The sequence below is a fragment of the Octodon degus genome, unplaced genomic scaffold, assembly GCF_000260255.1.
Source record: "Octodon degus isolate 3935 unplaced genomic scaffold, OctDeg1.0 scaffold00222, whole genome shotgun sequence".
Taxonomy (NCBI): domain Eukaryota; kingdom Metazoa; phylum Chordata; class Mammalia; order Rodentia; family Octodontidae; genus Octodon; species Octodon degus.
In genome coordinates, this window is record NW_004524798.1 from 77,691 (window position 1) to 104,591 (window position 26,901).

General features: G+C 46.8%; 2 protein-coding genes and 1 pseudogene across 9 annotated transcripts; 2 read left to right on the forward strand and 1 right to left on the reverse strand.

The window, feature by feature from the left end:
* Window positions 1–893: 893 nt before the first annotated feature.
* Window positions 894–25,878, forward strand: Sept4 (septin 4). 8 transcript variants are annotated; one of them, XM_004645245.2, is made up of 13 exons: window positions 3,735–3,779; window positions 4,993–5,000; window positions 19,277–19,573; window positions 19,936–20,029; window positions 20,430–20,516; window positions 21,010–21,133; window positions 24,016–24,150; window positions 24,264–24,381; window positions 24,470–24,571; window positions 24,768–24,864; window positions 24,962–25,124; window positions 25,298–25,397; window positions 25,654–25,878. In XM_004645245.2, exons 1-13 carry the CDS (start codon window positions 3,749–3,751, stop codon window positions 25,711–25,713), a joined length of 1,416 nt encoding a protein of 471 aa, XP_004645302.2. In that variant the 5' UTR covers window positions 3,735–3,748; the 3' UTR covers window positions 25,714–25,878. The 8 variants fall into 8 exon arrangements, 5 of the variants coding, with proteins under 5 accessions (XP_023561259.1, XP_004645302.2, XP_004645303.1 ...); XM_004645246.3 differs by lacking the exons at window positions 3,735–3,779; window positions 4,993–5,000 and adding an exon at window positions 13,866–13,992; XM_004645244.3 differs by lacking the exons at window positions 3,735–3,779; window positions 4,993–5,000 and adding an exon at window positions 16,129–16,726.
* CUNH17orf47 (chromosome unknown C17orf47 homolog) lies at window positions 1,427–3,214 on the forward strand. Its single transcript, XM_023705524.1, has 2 exons — window positions 1,427–2,966; window positions 3,108–3,214. The coding sequence occupies exons 1-2, from the start codon at window positions 1,427–1,429 to the stop codon at window positions 3,212–3,214; spliced, it is 1,647 nt and encodes a 548-aa protein (XP_023561292.1).
* Window positions 7,895–7,989, reverse strand: LOC111813782 (annotated as a pseudogene).
* Window positions 25,879–26,901: the final 1,023 nt, after the last annotated feature.

Genomic DNA, 26,901 nt, shown 5'->3' on the forward strand with positions numbered 1-26,901 from the left:
GCATCTTGTACAGCAATTAACCACTAGGAAGAATGTATGCAATGTGTTAATTATTGAAACTGTCCTACCAATTTGGTTTAAAACTGTCTCATAGCTGTTTGTTTCTCAATAAAATTATGGAAAAAAAAAGTCTGTAACAAATACTGTTGCTCAGACCTCACTCCTAAATTATCTGATTTATTTCAGCTGAGGCAGTGCATAGGCTTGTAAACATTTTTCAGGGGATTCTAATATGCAGCCAGGCTTGCCATACTGGCCCCACCCCTGGGGCGCACAGAGACAGCATTTGAGACTGGGCTTGGTGGCATGCACATGTAATCCCAGCTCTTGGGAGGCTGTAAACAGGAGGATCACTAGGACTCTGATCTAGTATTAAGACCCTGAACACCCTGTAGACCCTTCCCTAAAAATACAAAATAATAATAATAATATCAGCCAGAATTATGAACTATTATAAGGAGAAAATTGTATTATGAGCCCAGCCTCTATACAACATCCAGCCCTGGGGAACAGAGACCTGGCCACCCATTTCGTTTTCCAACAAAAGAGTCAGAAAGTTCAGACAGTATCTTGCCATCCTGTAATCATACATCAGAATACATAGCTAGTCATTAATAATCAAAACCAGTATTAACTCCAGATCCCTTGTGTGATACTACCTGGACTAAGAATTTGAGGATTTAGATTTTTTTTAACCCCATTGTCATTTAAACCATATAAAAAACACAAAAAATTCTGGTGCTCTATTTTTTTGACTTGTATACAATGCAGTTTCAAACAAAACTGGAACAACTGTACAGTACAAAGTGACTTATTAAATCTGGTGCTGACATGATATGATAATCTTGAATAGCCTTGCCTAAAAGTTTTTTTTTTTTTTTTCTTTCTGACAGATTTCTCTGGAGGAATCCTTGAAAATCCTGCTATTACCTGGGGAGAGTAAAGTAAGGTCTGGAGCCTTTTAGTTTTTGATCTTTTTGAGACAGGGTCTTACTATGCAGTTCAGGCGGGCCTTGAGCTCACGTTGTAGTCCATCCTGGTCTTGAACTCTCAACAATCCTCTTGCTCCCAAGTGCTGGGATTACATGTGTGCACCAACATGCCTGGCGGGAGCCTTATTTGTATGAGGAAATTCCAAATTTGTGTAGAACTTGTTCAGAGGCTTGGTAGTCTCAAATCCAAAGATAAATTCAGTTTCTTCTTGAGTATTGCTTACATTTCTCTGAAGAATTATGGCCATGTGAGAGGGTTTAATAGGAAACTCCTTCCTTTATGACATCATCAGACAGAGAAGGACAGAGAAGTAGCTAAGGGGACTCTTAGAACAACCACCAGTTTGATGGGAGCCCAACAACAGCAGCTTTTAAAAATGAGGGTAAATAGTAAGCCTTCAGTAAAATCCTGAAGACAAGCCAGCTGATAAAATATGGCATCTACACAGAAGGGCACAGGCTTTCAGATACTCAGGACAAATAAATCTGGGTCCAAGGTAGCACATAGAGAGCCTGAGTTTACTAGCTCCACCTCCCAGCGGGGACACAGGTACATTTTCAGCACAAGCCAGCAAAGTGCTGCCATCTCTCAGAGCCCTTCTTACCCTCAAAGAGTTGAAGCTGTACCTCCCACTACTTCCTATTCAGCATCATACTCTCCTCACGCTCCATCCCCTCAGTCAGGGCCCAGCCTCTATACAACATCCACCCTTCGGGGAACTGAGACCCGACCACGAATTCCCTCTTCTCAGCAAAAGAGCCAACAAGTTCAGACAGCACCTCCCCATCCTGTGAACGTACATCGGAATGTCAAAGAGGGAGCAAATCGAAGAGGGGGTGAGATCAAGCCAGGGCGTGAGGTTGGCTGTTGCACCTCATTGTCCCCAGATGCCAAATCCTCTCGCCGCTTGAGTTTCATAGATGAGAAGAATAACTTAGACTTACAAAACTTACAAGAAGACCCACCTTCCAAGGTCCAGAACCCTCAAGGGGTCAGAGTTCCTCGTAGGATTTCGTCTTACCCAAAGGATGAAGCAGTACAAACTGAGCCCATTGGAAAGATTTGGACTGGTGGGGTCAGATCTCCAAGGAGTCCCACCAGCCCAGATCATGGCAGCACTCACCAGGCAGTTCATAGAAAGAGTCCGGGCCAAGAGTCACAGATGGATTCTCACCCCTCAATTCTTTCAGAACCTAAAGCCTTGCATAGGAATATGAAATTGGCATCATCCCTTAAACTCTCTGTCCTTAGAGATTTAGATGGTGGACATCGAGTTCCTCCTGTATATTCAGAACCCGAATCTCTCTACAAACATTCTGTCTACATTGAGACCAAGCCCTCTTCAAAGGTCTTAGTATCACCAGATGAGCCTAGTGTGAAATCCGCAGTCCGAGACAGTGAAGCCAGCCGCAGGGTCACCATGTTCTCACCAGGACAGTCAGTGCAGTCAACTCTTCATGCTACAGCTCGAGCAGTGTCTGAGAGTCCTCGAAAATCTCTCATGTATGCCATTCCACGGTCCACTCATAAACAGCAAGTCCAAAGACCTACAGAAACTAACTACATGTCCTCAGGGCCTGCTGTCAGGTATCCAGAACCCTTCCAAAAGCACTCCATTGATGCAGAACTGGAACTGACTCCTCGGCCTTTACCCCCTCGATCTTTACCTAAGTATGGTCCTGATTCCTCATGGTGGGCCTTACTGAATCCTCAAGGTGAAATGCCCCAAAGCTGGACAACAACACCCAATTTTGAGGCTAAGTCCCCTCTTGCCCTAGACATTTCAGAGGCCCTTTATGAAATGGACTCAATTTCTTTCTGTGAGGACCTGATATTCCAGAGGGAAAAGGCAAGCCCACCACTACCATCATCACCAAAGGAGTCTTCAAGCCAGTTACCATTGAGGGAAGTGTCACAAGACCTCAAGCACACCAACAAACAACTCAATCAAAGGTTTAATGCTTTCTTCCTGGGTATGTGAAGAAGACTTCCCAGGTGCAGCCCCAGTTTAGTGAGATGGGACATTGAGGTGGGCAGGAAAGGCCAGTTCTTCACTCTTGGCCTCAGGGCTGTTATGCTGCCAGTGCCAAAGCCACTTGTATCCTTAATCACAGTGTTCTATGCCTTTCCTGCCAGCTTCTCTGAGCTCCAAGCTAATGACATCGATGATGATAACTCTGATGGGCATCAGGCATTGACTCTTCCAGGCAATGCTGCTTAACTTTTCAATGGAATGTAGTAGAGAGTGGTTTTCAGGGTCTGAAACAGATTTCTGGGAGTGGAGATGAAGAACTGATCGGGGTGAGGGTTAGTAAGGGCTATTATGAAGGGTAAGAGTCTAAGGGTCTCAGGGAAATCTTCTGGCATCCAAGTGGTATAGGTGGGGTGAAGGTGAGCTGGGACTTGGGATCCTGGGAGGGGAAAAGTGTTAAGAGTGGCACAGAGGAAGGGTGAAAAAGAGAGAGAAGGCATGAGAATGTGATATTTGGTCATAAGTGGGAGGATCTTCTTCTTCTTTTTTTTTTTTTTTGGCAGAACCGGGGATTGAACTCAGACCCTTGCACTTGCCAGGGAAGTACTTATTCCACTGAGCCATCTCCCTGGCGGGAGGATCTTCTAAGAGAAGATTGTTGTTGAATGTACCATTGGGTAGAGACATACTCTAGAAAGCAAAGTATAAGTAGTGTGGGGGGAGCTGTCATTGGACAGAAAAAAAGCAATAGTCTCTCTGTTACTTTTAGATGTCTCTGAGGAAATGCAAAATCGAATCATCTGGTGGCTAAAAGGTCTGTGCTTGTCTCCTGTGGGTCCATTGTGGGCCCTGGGGAGTAGCAGAATAGTCAGAGGGTGGCCTCCATATTTCAATAATAGACCTGGGGTTTTAGGTGAATAGTGCTGGAGTTCTGACCTGAGGGAACAAAGGAAGTTTTCCTTTTGCCTCAAATTCCATCTTTAGACCAATCCATTTAGGAATTTGAATTTTTATTTGTTTGTTTTCAAGAGTTTCCTTTGAATGAGAAATCCCTTCCAGAATGAAGTACAATTTAAGTCCTCTTTGCCATTTCAGGTTAGCTGGTGTTACTTGTTATGTGCTAAAGCAAAACAAACCAAGCAAATTACCTGTTTCATAGTCTTGCTCAGGGTTGAGTCCACACTAATTCAGGTTGGGGGTTCTCTTTTCATGTGTCTCTTTGGTCCCTCAGAGCCCTCCTCAAGCCCCCACCCTCTATCTTGAATGTATGTAACTGGTACTGTTCAGGAAGATCTCCAGGGGTGTCTGGGCTGTCCTCTTAAGGCCACAGTGGTTCTTGAAGCAAACTCCAGAATCCTTAAGTGTCCTCATCTTTGCAAGACTCTCTGGTTACTTTTTTACTCCTGAACTGTCTGGTGCAGAGAAAGGTGAGGACTAGATTTTGTACAGTGCATCTTGGCAGCAGGGAGTTTTTTGTTTGAGGATTGTGGCCCCAGTTAAACTCTATGCTATGAACACCAGAGTTCTGAGCTCTGGATGGAGAAGTTCCTGGGTAGAAGAGAGCCCTAAGAATGTTATCCAGTCTCAACCAGAATGAATCCTTTGAACTGGGGAAAACAAAAAACAAAGAAGAGGAAGCCAACCTTCCTCAAGTAGGTGTATAGTAATGTGTGAATTCAGGCATTGTCTTACTGGGTTTGAATGCTGGGTCCACTGTTTCCTGACCTTGACTTTGGGTGAGTTACTTCTCCAAACCTTAGTTTCTCCATATCACGTGTGATAATAGATTCCTCTTAGGTTATTGTGAAAATTAAGCTATTTCATAGAGAGCACTTAGCACGGTACTTGGCAATTAGAACTCAGTAAATGATAACTGTTGTTACTAGGAGGGATTTGGGCCAGGTTATATAGCAAATTCCATTTTAGTGAGCATCGTCAGTAAAATTTGCTTTTTCTTTTCTGTTGGCATTTTCTGAATTCCATTTGCTGCCCCATGGGAATGCCTGGATTCTACTCTATTACGACAGATGAGGAGGTAAGAATGATCCTGAGAGGATATTTTCAGTTTTTCTGTACTCCTGCCCCTTATCCAAGTCCCACTCCTGTCCTCTGATGGAAGGGGATCTGAAGGGCGACACTGCTACTCCCTGTGCTTGGAGAGGTTGTGCACTCCTTGAGGGCACCTGAGTTCCACTTCCTGAGCTGTGTACTGCTTGTACTATACCTCCCTCCAAGGGAGATGTGCACAAAAGTTCCCTATGATCTGTCTGCAGCTCTGGAGAGAAAGGATGGAGATTTTTTTTGGGAGATGATAAGTATTGCCAAGTGTTCTATGAGAAGACTGGGCATCCATGGGTTGGATTGGTCCCCTCCTGGCTCTACCATCTCCCTTGTGGATCACTCCAGAAAGGAGTTGTTTTCTGAGTTATACACTATTTGGTTCCTCAGTTTGGAAAAGCATAGGTGGACTCTGCTTTTTGCGGGTCTGTGTCCTAAATTTTGCAGTGTCCTGATTTCACAGTGCATTTTTAGTTCCCATCAGTACTTTGGCTCTTTTTGGTCTATGTTTGATAAGATGGTCAAAGCTTTTCCTGCTTCCATTCATTATCTTACCATTTTCCTATCTTATCCAAAGCCTGACAGTGGCCTCTAATGGATCTCATCCATAGGCTGACTGGCTTAGGATGAAAAGCAGTTGACTACAAATAGGGACTGGGAATAGAGTACAGCCTGAGCTCCCATAACAGAACAGCTGAAGGGGAGGTGTCCAGGAATGTGGCTGCCACCCCCTCTGCTTGAGTTCTTATCCAACCCAAGGCCCTGACCTCAGCTATAGGTTGGAGCAGCCAGTTTTAGAGATTATCACCCATGAAAAACAGTAAGTTCCTCTGCTTCATCCATCTGTCCTTTCTTCCCTTTCTTCCTTCCTTCCTTTTGTCCTCTCTCCTTTTCTCTTCCTCCCTTCCATAGATAATTGTTATTCAGATACCTATCACTGTGCTAGGAGCTTTTGGAGAGACTGCACAACACATATACCCTTTGGCTTTGAGAAACTGACCACGTGGGTCAGGAGGTAAGTCATGCACAGGAAACATTTAAACAACAATATACAGTGTCTGTGTTCAGATGTCAAATAATAGCACTTGGGAGGCTGAGGAAGGAGGATCATTTGGGTTTGAGGCCAGCCTGAGCTACATAGCAAGACCCTGTCTCAACACACACACACACACACACACACACACACACACACACACACACACACGGTGAAACAGAACAGACTTAAGCACCCTTGAAGGGTCTTAGAAAAAGAGGGAGTCAGCAAGAGTTAGTAAGGGGCCTATGCATGAGGAGATAGCTTAACACCTGCCTCTTGCTTACCCTTTAACACAAATTTGTACCTCTAGGAAGGAGTGCTATTTCTCTTCATTCAAGATGTGATGTTTTTGACTGAGCAGGCTCCTCCCTGTTCTTCCCTACTCTCACCCAGTTTATTTTTGCTTTTTTTTTTTTCATCTTGTTTTAGTTTAGGAAGTCAAAAGCCTTGGCAGCAAGACAGCTCCTTCCCAAAATAGCTCTTATCCTGTCTGGATAATTACAGCTCTCCAGCCCTGTGCAGAAGCAGAGCTTTCCCCAGAAGCTGGGAAGAAAAGGCTCCCAAGCAGCTGGGCTTCTAGTCTTCTCTGACTCTCTGGAGATAGGGTGGCTTAAAGGTAGATCAGGTAGTCTCCCCCTGGAATATAAGCAAGTTAGGCTTTCCCTAGCCTGTCCCTAGGCTGTATGGTCCCCCAGGCTGGAGACTCTGGTGCTGGTAGTGTCCAAGGTCTTGTGTTCCTCTGGCCTGGGAATGGTTGTTTCAGATTTCATTCCCATCAGTAATTCTTTGATGGTGTAGCCTCAGCACTTGGCTTATGGAGGAAGCGTCACAAACACCTCTGGGTCTACAGCTTGGGTGGTGCCTGATATAGCCTGTGTTTCTCTTTGTCTCCTCCAAATGACTTCTCAAAGCCCTATTTTCTGAGACCTGGTCTTGCTATGTAATGCAAGCTGGCCTTGAACTCCCTTATATAGGCTCAGGCTGGTCTTGAGCTGGTGATCTTCCTGCCTCACCCTCCCAAACTACTGGGATTACAGATGTGACACTACATCCTGCAAGGCCCTGTTTTCTTTTTTTTTTTTTTTTTCTTTCTTTCTTTCTTTTTTGTGGAACCGGGGATTGAACTCAGGCCCTTGCATTTGCCAGGGAAGCACTTGTTCCACTGAGCCATCTCCCCAGTCCCCAAGGCCCTGTTTTCTAAGGAGTGAGGGATAGATGCTTCTTACCCCAGGACTGGGACACTAAGGACTAGAGTCTCCGCAGAGGAGGTTGTAGTAGACTGAGGAGGAAAGCACTCCAGATGATGTTGGATTGTTTTTGTTTTGGTATTTTCTTGGGCCATCAGGGGCTGCCTTCTCACACCTCCCTGGAGAGTTCCTGAAAATAAGCAGTCCTTCACAAGAGAGGGATCCCAGCCTCAATATCTTGTGTCTTCTCAAGCTGTCAGATAACCAAGTGGTTTCCTTCTTGCTATATCTATCAATTATGCAAGAAACCACCTCTGGAAAACAGGCCAGGAACTAGAAGAGGCTGTCTCAATATACCTGAGGCAGACCTGTGTCATTAGTGTATCATGTCATTTGACTCCTGAGGGATAGGACTGTCAGCTTCCTTTTGGTTCCTAAATGAAGGGACCTTTTTGCTAAAGGGTACTTTGCCTACCAAAGAAAACTCAAAGCCTCTAGGAACCTAAGGAGTCTCTGCATTCTTGTATGATGTCAGGATTCTGGGATGTGGCCTGTCTGAAAGGAATCCTGGAAACTGTCTTTTCTGCTTTTCCCATTCCTCTTGCTTTGCACAGTTGACAGGAAAGAGAATTGTCTTTTTTTTTTTTTTTTAATACAGAATGCTTCATGAATTTGCATGTCATCCTTGCATAGGAGCCGTGCTAATGTTCTCTGTGTTCCAGTTTTAGTGCTGAAGTGAACACTGTTGGTATTTTTTGAGACAGGGTTTTGCTATATAGTGCAGGCTGGCTTTGTATTCTCTATGTAGCACAGGCTGGCCTCAAACTTGTGATCCTCTTGCTCAGTCTTCTGAGTACTGGGATTATAGGTGTGCACAATCAGGCTATGAAAGGGGAGGGAAATTATTTAAATGGAGCCATGAAACCAATTGTTGAAATGGGGCAGTGCAACTGAAAATGGAGCAGGGCACCGCAGGGGGTTTACACAGCAGCTTGCCCCTCACTATATAGGTTCTTAGGAAGCAAACATCATGTCTTGTCAAGTGACCCTTTGTTCATCTAAAGCTACTATGGGCAGCCAGTTTCAGATCAGGATGGAAGGCTGGAGACCTATGGCTATGACTTGGGGGACAAGAAAGGTTTAGCACTAAAATTCCTTTGTTACAAGAACCTCTTTCAGTGCTGTGCAAACTGAGACAGTCATACAGAGCAAGATGTGGTATGTTCTGCTCTAGCAAGAACCCCTGGAAGCACAGGGTGGAGGTGATTTCCTGTTTTCACTATGAGACCTGGGAAGGTTGCTCCTTTGGCTTATGAAAGGGAGACCGGAAAATGTGATGCTTTCCTCTTGGTCTTGGTAGCAGAACAGACTTCTTTAGTGTTTTTTGTTGTTCTGCCCAGATTGATCTCACACAAGTGAACTTGCCACATTCATTCTGGACTTCCTGATGTATTTTCACGAATTACTTAGTTCCCTGACTGGAATCCTTCTCAAACATATCTTTCTGAATACTCTGTTGGGTGTTTTAAATGGTAGGTTTTCTAAGTAAGAAGAAGGATAGTAGGTCTGGGTAGATTAGGCAGGGGCATACTTGGGTCAGGAAGATACTCTGTAACCCAGAAACCATCCTGACAGCTGCTCAGCCAGCTGAGGAAGAAGGCTGTCCAGCATGCAGGAATGGCCATGTCTTCTGACCCTCCTCTGTGCAGCTGCCTTTGGTTCAGCTGCTATGAGAGGAGCAGCAAGAGACAGCTGCACCTTGAGAGCTGAATGAAGGCCTGGAGGAGGGGAACAGAATGTGAGGTAGTTAGTGAGAGCAGTGCAAGCTTTGAGACTGAGTAGAAGGACTGGGCCAGCAAGTCTTTGGTACATCTACCTCAGGCAAAGTCATCTAGCTCCAACAGGGTCTCCCTAGTGGCTGTTTTCAGAAATTTGGGTTAGTAGGCCTGAGAGACTAGGACCTGCTTTCTAGAGATGGAGTAATGACCAGTTGGAAAAGCCGACTCCACAAGTGGCAGCAGGATGGTCATTCCAGGGTTACTGTAGTCTAAGCCATGGCTCCAGTAGTCTCTTCTGCCATCTGTCTCCACCCATTGCATATACATGCACACCCCTACTCCTTTGGAAGGAAGGCATTTGAAATAGTCACAGTTGGTAATGGTTGCTTTGTTGTTGATGGTTTTTTTTTCCAGCAGAGGTAATAGCTACCATTAATTTTAGGGATTGTACGACTTCAAGTGTGTTAGTGAATCTTTGTAGCAACTTGTGACATGGACTTCTTTCTCCCTATTCCACAGATGAAGAAACTGATTTCAGAGCTTGTTCATCAAAGCTGGGAGCAGCTTAAGGAGCATCTTGTTTTAGGGATTCAACCATGTGACGTAGATATCCTTTTTCAGTAGCCATGTCTTCCTCGAAGATGACCTCAATATTTTAACAATATCAGGAATTGTGAAGAGAAAGATTTTAGTGAGAGTAGCTTCAGTGTCTTTGCATGTAAATTTTGAGATAGGAAACTAAACATGAGCTTAAAGCAATTAGAATTAAGGGTGAGTGATGGGTCAGTGAAGGCCAGAGCCTCAAGGCTTGTCTGTGCTCTAAAATCAGAGTGGAAAACTAATCAATGTGTCCTTTTAGTCATTCCATATTGATCAACCAGCTCCTGGGGGCATGGGCCTCGTCATGCAGTACGAAATCACATCATATGCTCACATGTTCCCTGAAGTGAGGAGCAGAGGTTAAAATAGAAGACACTCGCTTGCCTTTGAAGGGCTTGTGGTTAATTTGGGAGAGAAAAGTATATAGCTGGGTCATTTAAAAGGGTGTGGACATTCAAGGACAAAGCAAAATCCAGTGAAATGAGTCAGCAGCATTCTAGCATGAGAAGACTTGGAGGGTAGAAGCCAGGGAGAGACAGATTTTGGCTCAGTATGATGAAGACCTTGAGAACTCAGGTGCCCAGAAGTTGAAGGACAGTTGTTAGAGTCAGTGAAATTTTGGCAGGAGAGGTATTCAAATAGAGGCTAGGAAGGCAGAGGGGTTCTTGAAGAGTCCCGCATTTGATGGGTAGCCAGTCACACGAGGAGGGATGTAAGTCCCTTCCAACCCTGAGCTCCTGTGGCCTTGTGCTCCCTCAAAGGAAGTGTTGGAAGTTTCTGCTTTCTAGTACCCTGATGGCTCTAGAATGCCCCTCTCTGCAGTGATTCATCAGGTGCCAGGAAACAATGCTTCCCAACCTTGCCACCAACATCTTACATCTGCTCCAGGAATGTGAATAGAAGGCTGCAGTTGGGGAAGGAGTAGGCTTAAAGTGCTTTGGTTTCTTGCCATTGCACAAATGTAGTTGGACACATTGGCTGTGGTTTCCTTAAAAGACAACCCAGTGATGACTCCTTGACCCCACCAGGGCTCTCTGACTATGTTGTCAGTGACTCATCCACTTCTAGGGGAAGGGAGGTATAATTAGTCCTTCCATCACTTAAGGGAAACAGCTACTAAGAGACAAAAGTAGCATATGCTAGTTATGCAGCTCTGAAATCCTGATTTCTTTGTAGTAATTATTCTTTATTCTTGGCTTTGAACCTAGGCCCTGCCTTGGCCCAAGAGCAGTCTTCTTGCTTAGCTCCTGTGCCATACAATCTTCTCCAGTGGGTAGGCAGCAAAGACCCAGTAGTGGGGGCTAGGAGATTTTTCCCTACAGACCATATTGGTCTGATGTAAGTAGAGGAGTGAGGACAGCAGGCTCAAGTCCTGGTTGCTGAATTAAATTTCTCAGAGGTGTGATCCTTTGTGCCAACCTATGTGTCCAGTCCCTAGGCACTTGGCTCCCTACCCTAGCAGTACCTTGGGGAATTGTACTCTAGTTAGAGATATCAATGCCTATAGAATGTTGAATTTCAAGAGAGATCCAGACCTCCAAGAAATGAATAGTGCTGAAACAAAGGTTGGCCAGGCCACCTGTCAGCTGGAGGTGGGAAGGAATATTCAGTTGTCAGTGATTTTTTTTTTCCTGTATTTAGGACAGGGTCTACAGAGTCTCACTACATAGATTGGACTCATAGTGATTCTCCTGTTTTCAGCCTTCCAAGTGCTGGGATTACAGGCATATACCACCATACCCAATCTCAATTGCTGTCTCAGCATGCCCCATGGGCAGGGCTGGCACAGCACACCGGGGATCGAACCCCTGCCACTGCGCTCTGCCTAAGCAGTCACTTTAGTCTGCCGAGCTATCAGGCTGGCCTCAGTTGTCACTTATGCAAGGGCTGCTGAATCTTGCCTGGTTTCTGACCAGCTTTGGGACCCTGTCTCCATCAATGCAGAATGAGAGAATTGGAGTTGGGGGAGTCTAGGTTACTTCACTGAGGGAAAAAGTCCCATGAAGGCATGTGGATTTGAAGACACTAAAATATGTATGCATGGTAATGCGTGGAAACTTATTCTAAGACCAATTTCTGTCAGAGCCCTCTAAATGGTACAGGCTTAGCATTCAGGGCCTGCACAAGTAGAATGATTCAGCTTGTCTTAAGCTTTTATTTGACCCAGCATGCCTTACATTGGGCCTAGTATACAGGGATAGAAAAGGACTGTGGGCCATCAAGACTCCTTGATTCTTGGCTTGGAGCTGAGTCTTATGGCCTCAGGCTTCTCTTCTCTCGAGGCAAGTTGGCCCCAATTTGCTCAGAACACATAGCCTCTGGAACCTGAGAAGTAGGTGCTAGAGAAGAGCCAGGATTTTGGTCTCAGCTGAGGATAAATTAGCTGAGCTGCTTGCTTTTTTTTTTTTTTTTAATTTTTATTTTCTTCTCAGAGCTGGGGATTGAACCCAGGGCCTTCAAAAGACTAAGCATTAAGTTGCCTTTTGAGATGTTTTTGTGTCCACACTTGGAGTGTGTGTGTGGTGAGTAAAAAGGCTTTGAAATGGAGCCTACCTTCTTTGACACGTTTCCTTTGATACCAGGCCACATGACTGTGTCCTAAAAGCACCTAAGAGGTATTCTTAGGGGAGTGTATGCATGAATACTAGTGGCCTGGGACTTAGAACTAGTGGGGCTTTGTGTAACTCAAATCTGGCATTAGGGTCTGATAGTGACAGCAGCTGCTAGTTCTGCAGACTTCAGTTGCCTTTAGTTTATCCTCTATGTCTTTTTCTTGAGTACTGCTTCCTTTCTCCTGGTCTACCCCTGGCTGTTGCTGGGAGCTTTTGTGTCTCCAAGAATTCTCTGTCCTGAAGCCAAGCTTCAGGCTCGTATACTGTGCCTCCAGGGCTTTCTCCTGGGTGTCTTTATGGCCCAACTTTTCTTTAGTATCTCAGCTTCTGCCTGGATCTCTTTGTTTTCCTCCAAAACCTAAACCCTCTTATCTCACTGCATCTACTTGTTTTTTTATTTTTTATTTTTGGTACTGGGACTCAAACTCAGGACTTTGTGCTTTCCAGGCAGGCATCATGCAGCTGAACTATATCCCCAGCCTGCATCTACTTTTTAGAATGCCAGTAACTTTAAGAAAACTTAGAAATCTAATTTAGCTCCCTTCATATTCAAGGGTGAAAACAGAGCCTTAGAGATGACATGAGTTGTCCAAGGTAACACAACTAGAAAATTTTCCCTTTAGCCTGTTTGACCGTGAATATTTGCTTCTGATGCCTTTAAGCAACAATTCTCCAGCCCCCAGTCCACCATTGTCAAATGTCCAGTCATATCTCCAATAGCAGTTCTGTTTTTCTGAGCCTCTTTCCTCCTTTGGCTGAGTTCTGATGGGTTCACAATATGGTTAACAGTTCACAGATTAGAGGGAAATATGGTGGGTAGATGTCTGGCACTTCTACCCTTAGAGACAACCATGCTCTGGGGCTCAGTTTTGTTCAGAGACCAATCAGCCTGCCCTTAGGGAAGGCTTCTAGGGGCCAGAGATAGGCATAGTTACAGAAACTTTTACAGGATCCTGACAGTTCAGACTCTACTTAGCTCAGGAAATCCCTCACCAGCTTCTCAATGCCAAGTATCTATCTTCCCAGAGATGTGCTGTGACCCTTCTGAGCACCTAATGCTTCTAAAGCTGCTGGGGCATCTGTCCCACAGTCTCACCTGATTTGTCGAATGGCCTGGCTAGACATTGGCCATTAAAGCCTCTCTTAGCCTTCCAGCAGATGATCCCTGTATAATTTATGCAGCAAATCCTCTTTAATCTTTAATTTGAAGTTCTGCAAAAAGGGAGCCTGCTGCTAACCTGTGTCTTTTCTCACAGGTTGAGTGGAGGTGGAGGATGTCTGAAAGTGTGGTACGGGTATGGACAATAAATAACCAGTCAGCTTCACTTCCTTAAAACCTCGTTGGAACTCTGGAGTAACTTAATGGTTTTTGTCAATGCATCCTCCCCTTATAAAGGCATCTTCTGGGAATGCAGATGGGCTCTTCCTTTCCCTTTGGGTGCTGGCTCAGGTCTCCTCAGTACAAGAGCTGAGTAAGGAAGAGCCCGGTGTCTAGAACTCCTGGGGAGGGGAAGCCAAGCCCTGCGCAGCTTGCTCTTCAGGGGGTGTTGAACACCCTCCGCAGCAGAGGTACAGGCCCCGCCCAGTGGACAGTTCGCCCCGCCCCGACCGGGATCTGGTCCCGCCCCTAGAGGTCCGCACTCTGGGAGGCGGGTGGGGGCCGGCGGTGCAGCGAGGGCAGCGCAGCGAGCAGCTCTAGCCGCGGTTGCTCGGGTGCTGTCTAGGCGGAGCCGGCCTGGCCGGGGCTGCAGCCATGGTAAGGCAGGCGGGCTCGGAGGAGGGCCGGGAGTCTCAGGGCCCCCTGTTCCTGAGTGGTTCCGAGGGAACTGCTGGGGAGGTGCTGTCCCCGGCCCCGGGTCAGGCGGGCATCACTGGTGGGTGGCGCTGCATTGCTGCTCGCAAGTTTCTCGCTCCAAGCCTAGTAGCTACTAAGCGGCAGACCCCAGGGATGCTGCCCACAATCTTGGAGGAAGGGGTGGGTCTATGTTGTGGGAGGTGCCCGCCGGCAGGGTTGTGTGCGGGGAAGGGCACGTCAGCGATGAGCCTGGTCAGGGTCTCCGCCCTTGCCCTAGTCAGCTGTTACCTGGATATTCCTCACCCATCTACTCAGGGCATAAACGCTAGTACCAACTTCCTTTGGAAAACAGAGACCCACAAACACTGCCTGTCTCTCTAAAAGGGACAGCAAGACTCTGCGTCCTTCTCACAGCCTGACAAGGGGCACTCCCTAGACTAGACCTTTCTCAAAGGAAGGAATTCCAGAGAGAGGGAGACTCCCAGCCATCCTTGTACCAGATGAGACTGCCTTTTGGCCTTAGGGACAGAACCATTGGTAAGCTTCCTTCTGCTACATCTATCCCCCCCCCAAGTCTTTCTGCGGTGTGTGGGGGTTGGGGGGGGACTCATTCCTGCCACCTGCCTGTGGTGGGAAGAGAAGCAGTAATACCAGCCAGCCTTCCTGGAGGCTCCAAGATAGGAAGTTTTGATGCTTGGCTGTGAGGATGCCAGCTTGCTGTTGTTGCCAGAGCCTACCACAAACACAGTGTATGTGTGTCAGGGCCTCCAGACCACACACTGTCCTCTCCTCCCAGTCTAGAAGCCCCCACCACCCACAGCCTGTGCCCTCTTCTTGGGAGACACAAGTTGTTTACAGCAGTAGGAAGTCGGTGGCCAGCCTTGGGGCCGGATGTTGGCTATGGGCAGCCACCAGAAGGGAGCTCCCTGGGCCCTGTGGAATCAGAAGCTTTTAAGTCTAGAAAGGCCACCCTTTTGGGTTCTTGTCTCTCAAGCTGTGTCCAGGCAAAGGCCCAAGTCTTGGCCAGGAAGTATTAGTGGCCCTATAACTCCCCAGAGGAGGATCCTGGGAGAATCCAAGTGTTGCCTGTCCTTATCCCTGTCCCCCTCCACCTCCTCCTCACGTGGGGGGTGGACAGGCTTATTGTCCCAGGGCTGGAGTCTTGGGGAAGCACTGATTATCCCTGGTGCCAAGCCCAGCAGGGATGAGAGGGGATTTTTCTGCCACACACTAAGTTCAGTTCAGCTGAGGTCTTGGTGCTTTCAGTTGGGCCCAGGCCAACCCTGTTCTTTGTTAATTAAAGACACCCCACCACCACCAGTCTCCAGCCTCAAATCCCTCCCCTCAAGCAAGCCAAGTCCTTAGGCTGACTGGTTCTTGTAGGGTAGACTCTTCTAAGAGTCTTCTTATCATAGGAGATCAGTGTCATAGCAGCTTTGAAATTTAGTAGGAGACCCTCCCTAGCCCAGGAGTTCTACGGGGTTAAATTTGCATAGGAAAAATGGCAGGTCAACATTTATTACTATCCTGTGATCTGAGGGGTACTTTCTCTAAGGTTCAAAGTAGCTTAAGGTATCTCTTTTAGAAGTGATTTCTGTCCCCAATCTCTGGGGGGAGGCAAAGAAAGGTCATTCACAGTTGGACATTAAGGTTATGAAATGAAGATACTACTCAGACTCAGCAGGGGTGTTTCTGGCCCAACCAAAAACACTGGTCTCCTCACTCCTAATAGTGTTCCATCTGGACATTTCCAGCCAGAACCCTCATTTGTCTCCCACCTAAGTGGCAGCTCTGAAGCCTCTGTAATGCTAGCCTGGTGTTACTGTGAACCCATACCCCTCAGAGAACAAGTGCCATCAGGTCCCTCATCAACTATGGAAAGCATGGGGTGATGGAATTGACCCAGGTCCCTGTGAATCTGAAGTCAGGTATTCTAGGATAGCAGGAGTTCCTGGAGGTAAGACCCCTCTGTATCTGGAGTTCCCTGCAGAGAAATCTAGGAACAAATTTCTGAGAACTGGGGGACAACAGTTTCTCCTGGGAGAAAAGGGCCATTCCCATGGAACCTATTCCAGGGATTATAGAACATGCCACTCTGCTTCAGCACTGCTTGATTATAAAGATCTGAGGGTTGGAATCTTTTGGGAATAGGTCTCCTATATGGCTGTCCCCTTGCACTGATGGGCCAGGTCACTTTGGGGGATGGTTCATATTCTTTAGGCAGGCCTCAGTGTCCTTGGGGGTTAACAGAAGAAACCAAGTGGATCAGGAGTCTGTGCTGCAGACAGACTTGGGAGGTTGGTGCTGTGCCCACTGGGTTAGGCAGAGGGCAGGCCCGTGGGGCAGCCAATCAGAGGAGGAGGGGACTGCAGAGGAACGGAGAGATCCTGCTGCAGCTGAGCTGTCCTTGGAGGGTGGGAGCCAAGGGAAGGGAAAGAAGGGGGGTGGGGAAGGACATTCCACAGGCCTTTTTGGCCTCTGCCAGAGATAGAGGGAGGTCAAAAGAAAAAGAGAAAGGAGCAAGCCAGAAGACATCAGGAACATCAAGACAAGGCTGTTTCTGTGTGTGAGGAACTTTGCTTAGGAGATAAAATTAGACCTAGAGCTTGCTGACAGGGACTCTGAAGCTTGGGGCATGGACCATTCACTGGGAAGGCAAGGCAGTTCTGTCCCTGAGGACAGGACTAAAACTGGGGTAAGGTGCTGCTCTGGGAGATGGGCGGAAATCTGTTCATAGGCCCCAGTGACCTGTCTTCTGCCTTGACTGAGATTGGGACTTAAAATCAGAAGATGATTTGGTCACTGACAGGGCTAGGGAAGTGGGAAGGATGGACAACAGACAGGAGGTATGGACCTTGTGTCTTGACTCCTTTTGCAGAGTCTATTGGCTTCCTCCATGATGATGTGCAGCCAAGAGGTACTTGGTTCTTAGTGGCTCTGCTGGAAGCTTGTGGGGAGTTAGGGATCTCCAGTAATTCTTTTCCTTTTCCTCTCCCTGCTTACCCCTCTGCTTAATGCCTGAGCAGAGCACATTTCTCTCTCTCACCCTTAGCCAACTCTCCAGACCAATTACTGGGTCACTGTGGGATTATATTGAAAAAACAGGGGGCCAGGAATACAGCTCAGCAGCATAAGTGCCAGCAGGGCAAGCATAAGGTCTGGAGTTCAATCCCCAGCACCACAAAAGGAAAAACAAAAACAGGATTTCCTGGAATTCCCAACTGCTGCTCCTCAGCCCCATCCCTGCTCTGTTGCTGTGTAATTGTCCAAGCTGGGACATTTCTAAGAGTGCAAGGGGGAACAATTAATCATTATGGAAGGTCAACAAGCATAAACTGGGTGTATGTTTACCTTACAGATCTTACATATGAAAAGGGCCTGTTAGATGAGGCCTGCCTTAGGTTAGCTTCTGGCCACCAAGCCCCCATGTGGGGGTTCCATTTGTACGCTAAATGGCCTATTCTTTTTTGTACAGGCAAGCCCTGCAGGGTATGGCTGCCCACAGGTGTGGAGTCTTGAGAGATGACAGCCTAGAAGTAGTTTTTAGGGGACTTTTCTCACCCCACCCTTCCTCATTTGGTCCTGGGATTGAACCCTAGGGTCTATCTATCCTACGTCCCTAGCTCTTTTTTTAAAAAAGCTTTTCAATGTTTATTTGTTTAGTTGGTCTTTTGAGGTAGGGTCTTGCTAGGTAGTTTAGGCTGGCCTTGAACTCATTGTGTAGCCCAGGCTGATTTTGAACTTGTTGAAGTCCTCCTGCATCAGCCTTCAAACTACTGGGATTACAGGTGTGTGCCACCATGCAAGGCTCAAAAAGTTTTCATTTTTGACATGGTCTCATTAATTTGTTAAATTGCCTAGGCTAAGCTTGAATTTGGGATTCTCCTGCCTCAGCTTCCTAGAGTGGTGGGATTACTGGTGTGCACCACCATGTCTGGCTTTTCTCCATTTCTTTCCTGAGGCATAAATCAGAAAGTGTGCATATCTGCTTATTTCATTTCTTTCTTCTATAAAATGGGGGTATGCAGGAAGACTCTGGCCATCTTATCTCACCCACTTTGGTGGGGACTCCAGCATGGTCTAGGGTAACCCCCACTGGCTCGGCTGAACCCCAGAGGGTGAGTCAGCCTCTGCAGCTAGCCCTTGTCCATTGTCTGGGGGTGGCACGTGGATGTTGTAAGGCAGAGCTGAGCCCAGCACTGCCAGGCACCCCATAAAGGACACTGCCCCCAAAGGAAAGGGGAAGCTGTAGGGTCTAGAGCTGAGGGTGAGAATAGAGGGAAATGGGTCTAATTTCTAAGCTGGGAATGGGGTGGAACAGGCTTCTACAAAGGAGCTAGTCTACTTTCTTCATACCACATCACTCCCTTGGTTGGGTCATGGATTAGATTAGATCCATTTCTGCACTGCTGACTTCAGGCAAACTAGGTAAGGGAAGAAATAAGAATCCTTCCTCTTAGATGTCACAGTTGTGAGCTGTCAGCAGCATGGGATGGGGTGGGCATTCGTTAGTCCTTCCAAGCTCTAGCAGTGCCTTCCTATCCACTTTGACTTGGTCCCACCAACTACTTGCTTTCATTCTCAGAATCTACTAGTAGGCTTGCTCTTTTCTTCTCAGGTCCAGGAGGTTCATGATTAATTATTCTGGTATGGCTCAGAGCCTGCAGTAAAAGCAGGATCAGTGGGACTGAGCTCCAGGCACCAAAACCTGGAGAATGGGCACCTGCAGTAGCAGCTGCAGTAGAATCTGCACCTGGGTCCCCAGATCATTGCCCAGCAGTGACAGAGACAGAACCCTTCAGCAGCTCCTTTACTGCCTGCCCCATTTTCACTTTCTGTACTTTGCCTTGAGTTCTGAGGCATACTCTCAGGTCTCAGGCATCTGTCTACTCCCTCTTGCAAGTCTGACTTCCTGGCCTTTGGGGTAGTCCCTGGCTCCTGTCTCAGCTAGACTCCAGGGAAGGGCAGCCTCATAGACACCATGCTGAGAGGAACTGGAACTGGAAGCATGGCTTGGGGACCTCAGACACCGGGGTCCTTGCCCATTTCTTGCCTAAGGAGGCTAGTGAGCTGGTAATGGGGGAGTATGGTGAGCACCTCCGCTGGCCTGCCTGCAGTGTCTTTCCTTTCTAACCACAAGTGCTCTCTCTCCTCACCTTGTCTTGCCTTCTGCTTTCTTCCTTGTCCTTCCCTTCTGGCTCCCTCCCTGGCACCTCCCACCTACTTCACCTCCCCCAACCCCCAGATCAAGCCTTTCCTAGAGGACACCACGGATGATGCAGAACTGAGCAAGTTCATGAAGGATTTTCCAGGAAACGAAAGCTACCACCCACCGGAGGCCAAGGCCAGGATGTCCAGGCCCCAAATCCTGGAGTCAAAGCCCCAGGCCCCTGACCTCTATGAAGATGACCTGGAGCTCAGACCCCCCTCGTGGCCCCAGTCCTCTGACAGCCAGCAGTACTTCTGCACCCCTACCCCACTCAGCCCTTCCACCCGGCCCCGCAGCCCATGGGGCAAGCTCGATCCCTATGATTCCTCTGAGGTAGAGACTCCAGCCCTGCTTTTGCCTTTCAGTGGGTGGGTGCAGGTGGACCCAGGGAGAGAGCAGAGAGAACTATGTGTGTGTATGTGTGTTTATGTGTGTGTGTATGTGTATGTGTGTGTGTGGCTAAGGCTTCTGTCTTATATTAGCTTCAGCACTGTGGTTTCTGCCTCTGAGGGCACTAGAAATTTGCAGTGTCAGATAGGAGCAAAAGGCCCAGTTGGTGGCCTCAGATGAGAACACAAGGAGTTTGATGCTTCTCTTTTAAGCCTGGGGCAAAGATATAGAGGAGAAAACAAGACGACTGGTGCTGGGGCCCCTCCTGCCTCTTACCCTGATGCTTCCATCTTCCTGTCCATTAGGATGACAAGGAGTATGTAGGCTTTGCGACTCTCCCCAACCAAGTGCATCGAAAGTCTGTGAAGAAAGGCTTTGACTTCACCCTCATGGTGGCAGGTAGAAAGGGACAGGGCTGGGTTGGGCAAGGAGAGTTGAGGGGTGTGTATGGGTGAAGGAGCCATGGGTAGCAAATGAGGAAGCAGCAGATGGCTGTGCCTGTTTTTGCAAAATAGCCAGGAGCCTTTGATGGCCAAAAATGTATACATATGGGTCAGCAGAGAGAGGTGCAAAACCAGTAGTTTTCTAGTACAGTATTTTCCATTTCTATGTAACCTTGGGTGACCTCTTGCTTTCTCTTGGCTTTGTTCAAATGAGGATGTTGGATAAGCTGATCACACTACTTCTTTCCAGCTCTGAAATGCTAAGTTTGGTTAGTCTAGTCCCAGTTGATAAGCAGTTATCACAGTCCTATAGATCTTACCTTCTGATTTGGTACCTCTGCCTTCTGTTCTGTCAGGAGAATCTGGCCTGGGTAAATCCACTCTTGTGAATAGCCTCTTTCTCACTGATCTATACCGGGACCGGAAACTCCTGAATGCTGAAGGTAAGGAACATTGAGACAGGTAGGCAGACCTGTCTTGGGAAGTTAAACTCACAAACCCAGTCATGGAGTCAGGAGCACTGGGGCCCTCCCAGCATGCTGGAAACCATAGCTTGTATTTCTCTTCATAGGCCTGTCTGGCCTGCCAGTCCACAGCCAGCTCCCTAAAGATTTGGGTGCTGAAGCAGGGAAGGGGCCAGAATGCTGGTCTCTGAATGAATCTCTGACTCCCAAAGGATTCCAGGAATCCAAGCAAAAAGCCAGGAGCAGAGAAGAGGCTGGGGCCAGAGCCAACAGCCACTGGCATTTCCTGTGTTGGGAAATGTATTCCTTGCTGGTTCCCAGGGAACAGGCCTTCAGGCAGCCTGTGGATAGGCAGCAGGGAGGGTGGGTGTGGATGAGGCAGTCTGGGCAGCAAAGCTGGCTGGGGTGGGCAGTTTGTCCTGATTGGGCAGGTCCCTGCCCTTGCCCTTGCCTCAGTTTCCCCCTTCTCCAGAGCGGATCATGCAAACTGTGGAGATCACTAAACATGCAGTGGATATAGAAGAAAAAGGTGTAAGGCTGCGGCTCACCATTGTGGACACACCAGGTTTTGGGGATGCACTCAACAACACAGAGTGGTATGTCTGACCAAGCACAACTCCAGCTGCCCCTGATGCACCCATTGCACATATACACAAGGGTGTGCATAGGCATGGACATAACCATACTTGTTAGGAGGAAGCACTTTGTCATTCCCCTTACTGCACAGCTATCTCTTTTGTAAAGTGAGAGGAAAAGGATTGGAATAGATGGTTTCTAATGTTCTTTCCAATGCTGACTGATAATTCTATAGTGAGGGTGGGAATACAAGAAAGAAAAAGTTCAGAAAGCAAATATATGTGAAAACATATAGCATAGGGCCTGACACATAGCAGTTGTTGTTCAATAAACCTCAGCCTTCCTCCTTCCTTTTTACCAGTAACATTTTAGATGCCACAAATAAGTCTTGTTAAAGGGAGGAGGGAAGAACATAGAGGGAGGAGTGAAGGGAAGAAAGAAGAGGCAAAAAGGAAAACATGGTGGAACTTAAATTCTATATACTCTGTAGGATCTCTGCCAAAAGAAAAGGTGGTTTTGCCACACATGGACATGCACATTTCCTTATCCCTCTCTTTTTACTTTTCTTTATTGTCATGAATGGGAGAAAGGTTTAGGCAATGATTAGATGAAAGTAAGTAAATGAGGGCTGGTGAGATGGCTCAGTGGTCTAAAGCACCTACTTAGAACAAGTTCAGCAAAGCACAGGGACCGCGGTTCAATCCCCCAGCACCACATGCCAGCCAGCCCCCCCCCCAAAAAAAATTAAAAAAAAAAAAAAAGTAAATGAGGATAACGGATGAAAAAGATAGGACAAAAGGTAGTGGCCACTGATGAAGTTAAGCAGGTAGGGCTCCAAACTCTGGACTGAGAGTTCAAACCTTGTTTAGTAATTGTGTGATCTTGTGCAAATGTCTACAATCCTATTTCTTCTATTTAAAAAAACAGCCATTAACACCTTACCAAATTGATTTGAAAATTACCCACAATGATGCTTGCATATTGAAAACTGTAAAAGAAGTTATTTATGTTCATGAATCTTAATAATTGCAAGGCCAGAAACATAATCTATGGGCCCCTTGTTCAAAATTGCCAAGCATCATTTCAAGATGGTAGTAGATCATGCGAATCATGGGCCCTTTTGATTGGTTCACTGATCAAGCTGACCCTGAATAATTGCCTCACAGACTAGTTAGTCCCTTACAGACCTTCCTGTGCTCTGAACCCCCATCACATGCTTTATCATTATATCATATGATTTGGAACAGCTAACTGGTTCTTCTTCAACTTCATATTCTGAGCTTTGTGGGGAGGTCCATTTCTTCATTCTCCCATAGCAGCGAGCTTGTTCATAGTATATAGTCTCATGGTCTCCACATATATACCTGGTGGGTTGAGGTGACCTCCATGTCATCCACATTGTCATCACCACCATCATCTACATTCTTCATGTTCTAGCAGTATGTCTTAACATGTGGCTTGCTTTGAAACTCTTTCAGACCATACTGATTCCTACTGTAGCAAGTCCTACTTTCTTCTTCAACCTATTTACTTTCTTTGACTCTTCATACTAATAGTAATTTTAATAAGAATCTAATTTCAATACATTTCTTAATAACAATTTTATGTCACAGTGTATGGTATACCTCCATATATACCCATTTTGTCAACCAGCAGGAATTTATGGAGCACATACTATAGGTCTAGCCTGTGTTGGACATTTTAAGTAAAACATAACAAGTATGAGTGATCCCTCTGAGAGGCATACAGTCTAGTATGGAGGGGTATTAAATGTATGTATTCATCAGGCACTATGTAAGGGAAGACTTACCTAAGAAAGCCAGAAATTCAAGTGGATGATGACTTTACTGAGCAAGTGATCTGGAACAATTGTTTTAGCTGCCCTCAGTTTAACCTTTTCATTTATAAAGAGGCACTGTAACTGAGCACAGTGACACATGCCTGCTGTACACACAGGAGGCTGAGATGGGCAGGCTGAGATGGGAAGACTGCTTGAGCCCAGGAGTTCATGTAGCCTGGGCAACGTAGAAACACCTGTCTCAGACAGTTACAAACATGTAGTAATAAAAATGAGAAAATAAAAAAGATGTTACAAGCATGAGATGTATGAGACTATTGTGGCATAACAATTTTTTTATAAGTAGAAGTCATATACTAAAATAGTTATAGAAGGTATAGTAAGTACATAAAATGGTAACGTCTGTCATCAAATACTATGTACTGTACATATTTTGTATATGCTATACTTTTATGACTGACATCACAGGTTTGTTCGTACTAGCAATACCACAAACATGCATTGGTACTATGATGTTATGACAGTAATTTTTCAGCTCCATCTTAATCTTATGGGACCACTAGTATATGGAATCCAAAGGTTGATGGAAATACTATGTGGTGAAGGACTCTGTGTGTGTGTTCACATACTGCTGTGTGCTGAAGGAGAAAGCAGTGTCTAGTGATGTGGTCGAAAGAGCCTTCCTGGAAGACCTAAATCTTGGATAGGAACTTAAAGGATAGAATAGATATGGAGAGGTGGAGGAAGGATAGGAACAAAGTCTCTGAAGCAAGGGCTCTGAAGCTAGATGGTGAACCTGACTCGGGGCTTCCCTGGCTTCTAATTGGTGTTCACCCGTAGCTGCCTTGCTATTCTTTCTTTAGTTAGGGCCCTTTTCTTCTCATCAAACTAGTATGATGCCTGTGTATTCACTGTGGTTTTCCATCAGGACATGTGAAAAATGCCCTTGTCCTAGGCATTTTATTTCCCTACAGGTGTAGTAAAGCACACCAGGGAATAACGATGTTTTAAAAACACTACAAAAGGACTCCTTTTGTGCAGTCCCAGAGTTCACTAGCCAGCCTCCACTCCCACAGCTTCTTTGCTTGTCTGTCTCTGCCCCAGCTGGAAGCCTGTGGCAGAATACATCGATCAACAGTTTGAGCAGTATTTCCGAGATGAGAGTGGCCTGAACCGCAAGAACATCCAAGACAACAGGGTGCACTGCTGCCTGTACTTCATCTCACCATTTGGCCACGGGTATGGTCCCAGTCTGAGGCTCCTGGCACTACTGGGTGCTGCCAAGGGAACAGGCCAAGAGCACCAGGGGCAGGGCTACCACTAGCAAGTGGTCACAGATTCCTGTTCTCCAGGCTCCGGCCATTGGATGTTGAATTCATGAAGGCCCTTCATCAACGGGTTAATATTGTGCCTATCTTGGCTAAGGCGGACACACTGACACGTCCTGAAGTGGACCTCAAGAAACGCAAAGTGAGGGAAGCTGGTGGGGGAGGGGAGCAGGTGGGCTTGTAGAAAGGTTGGAATTTCCAGAACTGTGGGCTCCTCATCTGTTTGCCAGATCCGGGAGGATATCGAGCACTTTGGAATCAAGATCTATCAGTTCCCAGATTGTGACTCTGATGAGGATGAGGACTTCAAATTACAGGACCAAGCCCTAAAGGTGGGGCCATTCTAGGGCATCCCCTCCCATCTGGTCTCTTCTGGGCAGAAGAGGGGAATACAATTTCATATAAGGACAAGCTTTTGGGGTGGGAGAGGACCCTGGTCTCCTAGAGTGAAGCTGAGAAGATGAAGATAAATGTGGAAAGGAACAGGTGAGAAAGAGGGGTGTAACAGGCACCCCTAACTTTTTTCAGGAAAGCATCCCATTTGCAGTCATTGGCAGTAACACTGTGGTAGAGGCCAGAGGGCGGCGAGTTCGGGGCCGACTTTACCCTTGGGGCATCGTAGAAGGTAAAGCACTGAGTTTGTGACCAGGGAGGGTACCTCTTTGCCCTTAGGGGCTTTTCCCTCCCCATGCCCCTGGCTGACCCCTAGCCTTGCTGTGCAGTGGAAAACCCAGGGCACTGCGACTTTGTGAAGCTGAGGACAATGCTGGTGCGTACCCACATGCAGGACCTTAAGGATGTGACGCGGGAGACACATTATGAAAACTACCGGGCACAGTGCATCCAGAGCATGACCCGCCTGGTGGTGAAGGAACGGAATCGCAAGTATGACCAGAAGCCAGACAAAAGCTGGCAGGGGAGACCCCAAGCACAACCTTGGGGAAGACCAAGCCCTTTCTTTGTTCTTTGCTCTTTGTTCTTCTATAGGGCCAACGCTCAGCCCAAGCTAGTGCTGGGGTTCCCCCTAGCCTTACCAACCCTCCTTTCCCCTTCCTCAGCAAACTGACTCGAGAGAGTGGTACTGACTTCCCCATACCTGCTGTCCCACCAGGGACAGATCCAGAAACTGAGAAGCTAATCCGAGAGAAAGATGAGGAGGTGAGAGCAGTAGGGTAGAGGTTGATAGCCTGGGTGGCCCTCTGATCATAAACCTCAGTATCTCTTGGTCTGGGAATAGAACAATTCCTGGTTCTGAAGCATATCTGGGATGTCAGTTTGTGATTCTGTCCAGTCTCCATCATACTTCATGACTACCAGAACCCTGACTCAAGGAATTAGAGCAGGGGGACACTCCTCCCCTAATACCAAGAGGATTCTCCAGAAGGCCCCATTTTGATGCATGTGCCTATTCTAGCTTCGGCGGATGCAGGAGATGCTACACAAAATCCAAAGACAGATGAAGGAGACCCATTAACCGGCTTATGGTCCTGGATATTTAAATCTCCTCTTCCTGTCTATGCCAGCCCCTTACTGTACCAGCTCTGCTCAGGCCCCTGCAGCTACTGCCACTTCGCCTTACATCCCTGCTGACACCCTAGAGACTCAGAGGAAATAAAGTTTAATAAATCTATAGGTGGCTTCTGGTGTCCCTGTCTATTTGTATCACCTCCTGGAGACCAACACTCTAGGACTCAGTTTGAAAGGCTAAGGTGAGATGCTGCCATTTCTGGCTTTTCATAGTTATGGGAGAGGGGAAAATGTCCCTCTCCCATGACAGGATTCAGTCCCTCCTTAGAATACAGCCTGGGTTCTCCATCTTAATGTCTATATCTATCCGGCCTGTTATTTAGGGCCTGGTTCTTTAACTTTCACGCAGTACCCTCAGTTCTGCAGAAGTTTTGATTTGATCGCAGCTCTTGGGAAAATACGAGGTGTTAACTCCATGCAGCCTAACTTCCTGTGTCCCCTGATCTGTGAAAAGGAATATGCAGAATTAAGCTGTAAACTTAATGTAGCAGCTGTAGAAAGCCTGCTATAAACAGCATTGAACAAACGATGACGGCCATACAATCATTTGTTATAGTATAACATGTGCTGGGAATGAATAAAAGCACAGTTTTTTTTTTTTGTTTTTTTTTTAAACCGGTAATAGAACTCAGGACCTTCCACTTGCGAGGCAGGCACTGTGCCACTGAGCTACATCCCCAACTCAAAAGCACAACCATTGTCCTGGGAGAGCTCAGTCCTTAAATATTAAGCTTTAGCTTGGATGCAGACATTGTTCTGGCCCCTGGGGTTAAAGTAGTGAAGCAGGCAAAGTTCTTGTGTTCCTGAAACTTACTAATTGTACAGACGTTCTGTAAACAAATATACTCCACGACATTTCAGCCCAAAAGCCTGGTATTAAATCGCTGTCCATTCTGGACCTGAGGTTAGCCCTTGTGAATCAACTGCACACTCTCCGTCAACTCCTGGGTGTCTCGGAGCCATGGTACCCTCTGGTGGCCACTTTCCGTCTCGTCGCCTGCTCTCCCGCTAGACTAGAAAGGTGCAGCTAGCTAGCTGCAGGCTAAGATCCAGGGGAGAGAGCTTTACTCAAGACTGGAAATTCAGTGCAGGTTATGAAGGACGTTCACTAATAGAAGAAAGAAAGAAAAAAAAA

Bases quoted from the DNA above. Each gene is read 5' to 3' on its own strand.
- Sept4 (XM_004645244.3), top strand. From the start codon at position 16,667: ATGGACCATTCACTGGGAAGGCAAGGCAGTTCTGTCCCTGAGGACAGG. The intron at 19,574-19,935 runs GTAGAGACTCCA...CCTGTCCATTAG, and splicing joins ATCCCTATGATTCCTCTGAG to GATGACAAGGAGTATGTAGG. The intron at 24,865-24,961 runs GTAAAGCACTGA...CTTGCTGTGCAG, and splicing joins CCCTTGGGGCATCGTAGAAG to TGGAAAACCCAGGGCACTGC.
- CUNH17orf47 (XM_023705524.1), top strand. From the start codon at position 1,427: ATGGCATCTACACAGAAGGGCACAGGCTTTCAGATACTCAGGACAAAT. The intron at 2,967-3,107 runs GTATGTGAAGAA...CCTTAATCACAG, and splicing joins GTTTAATGCTTTCTTCCTGG to TGTTCTATGCCTTTCCTGCC.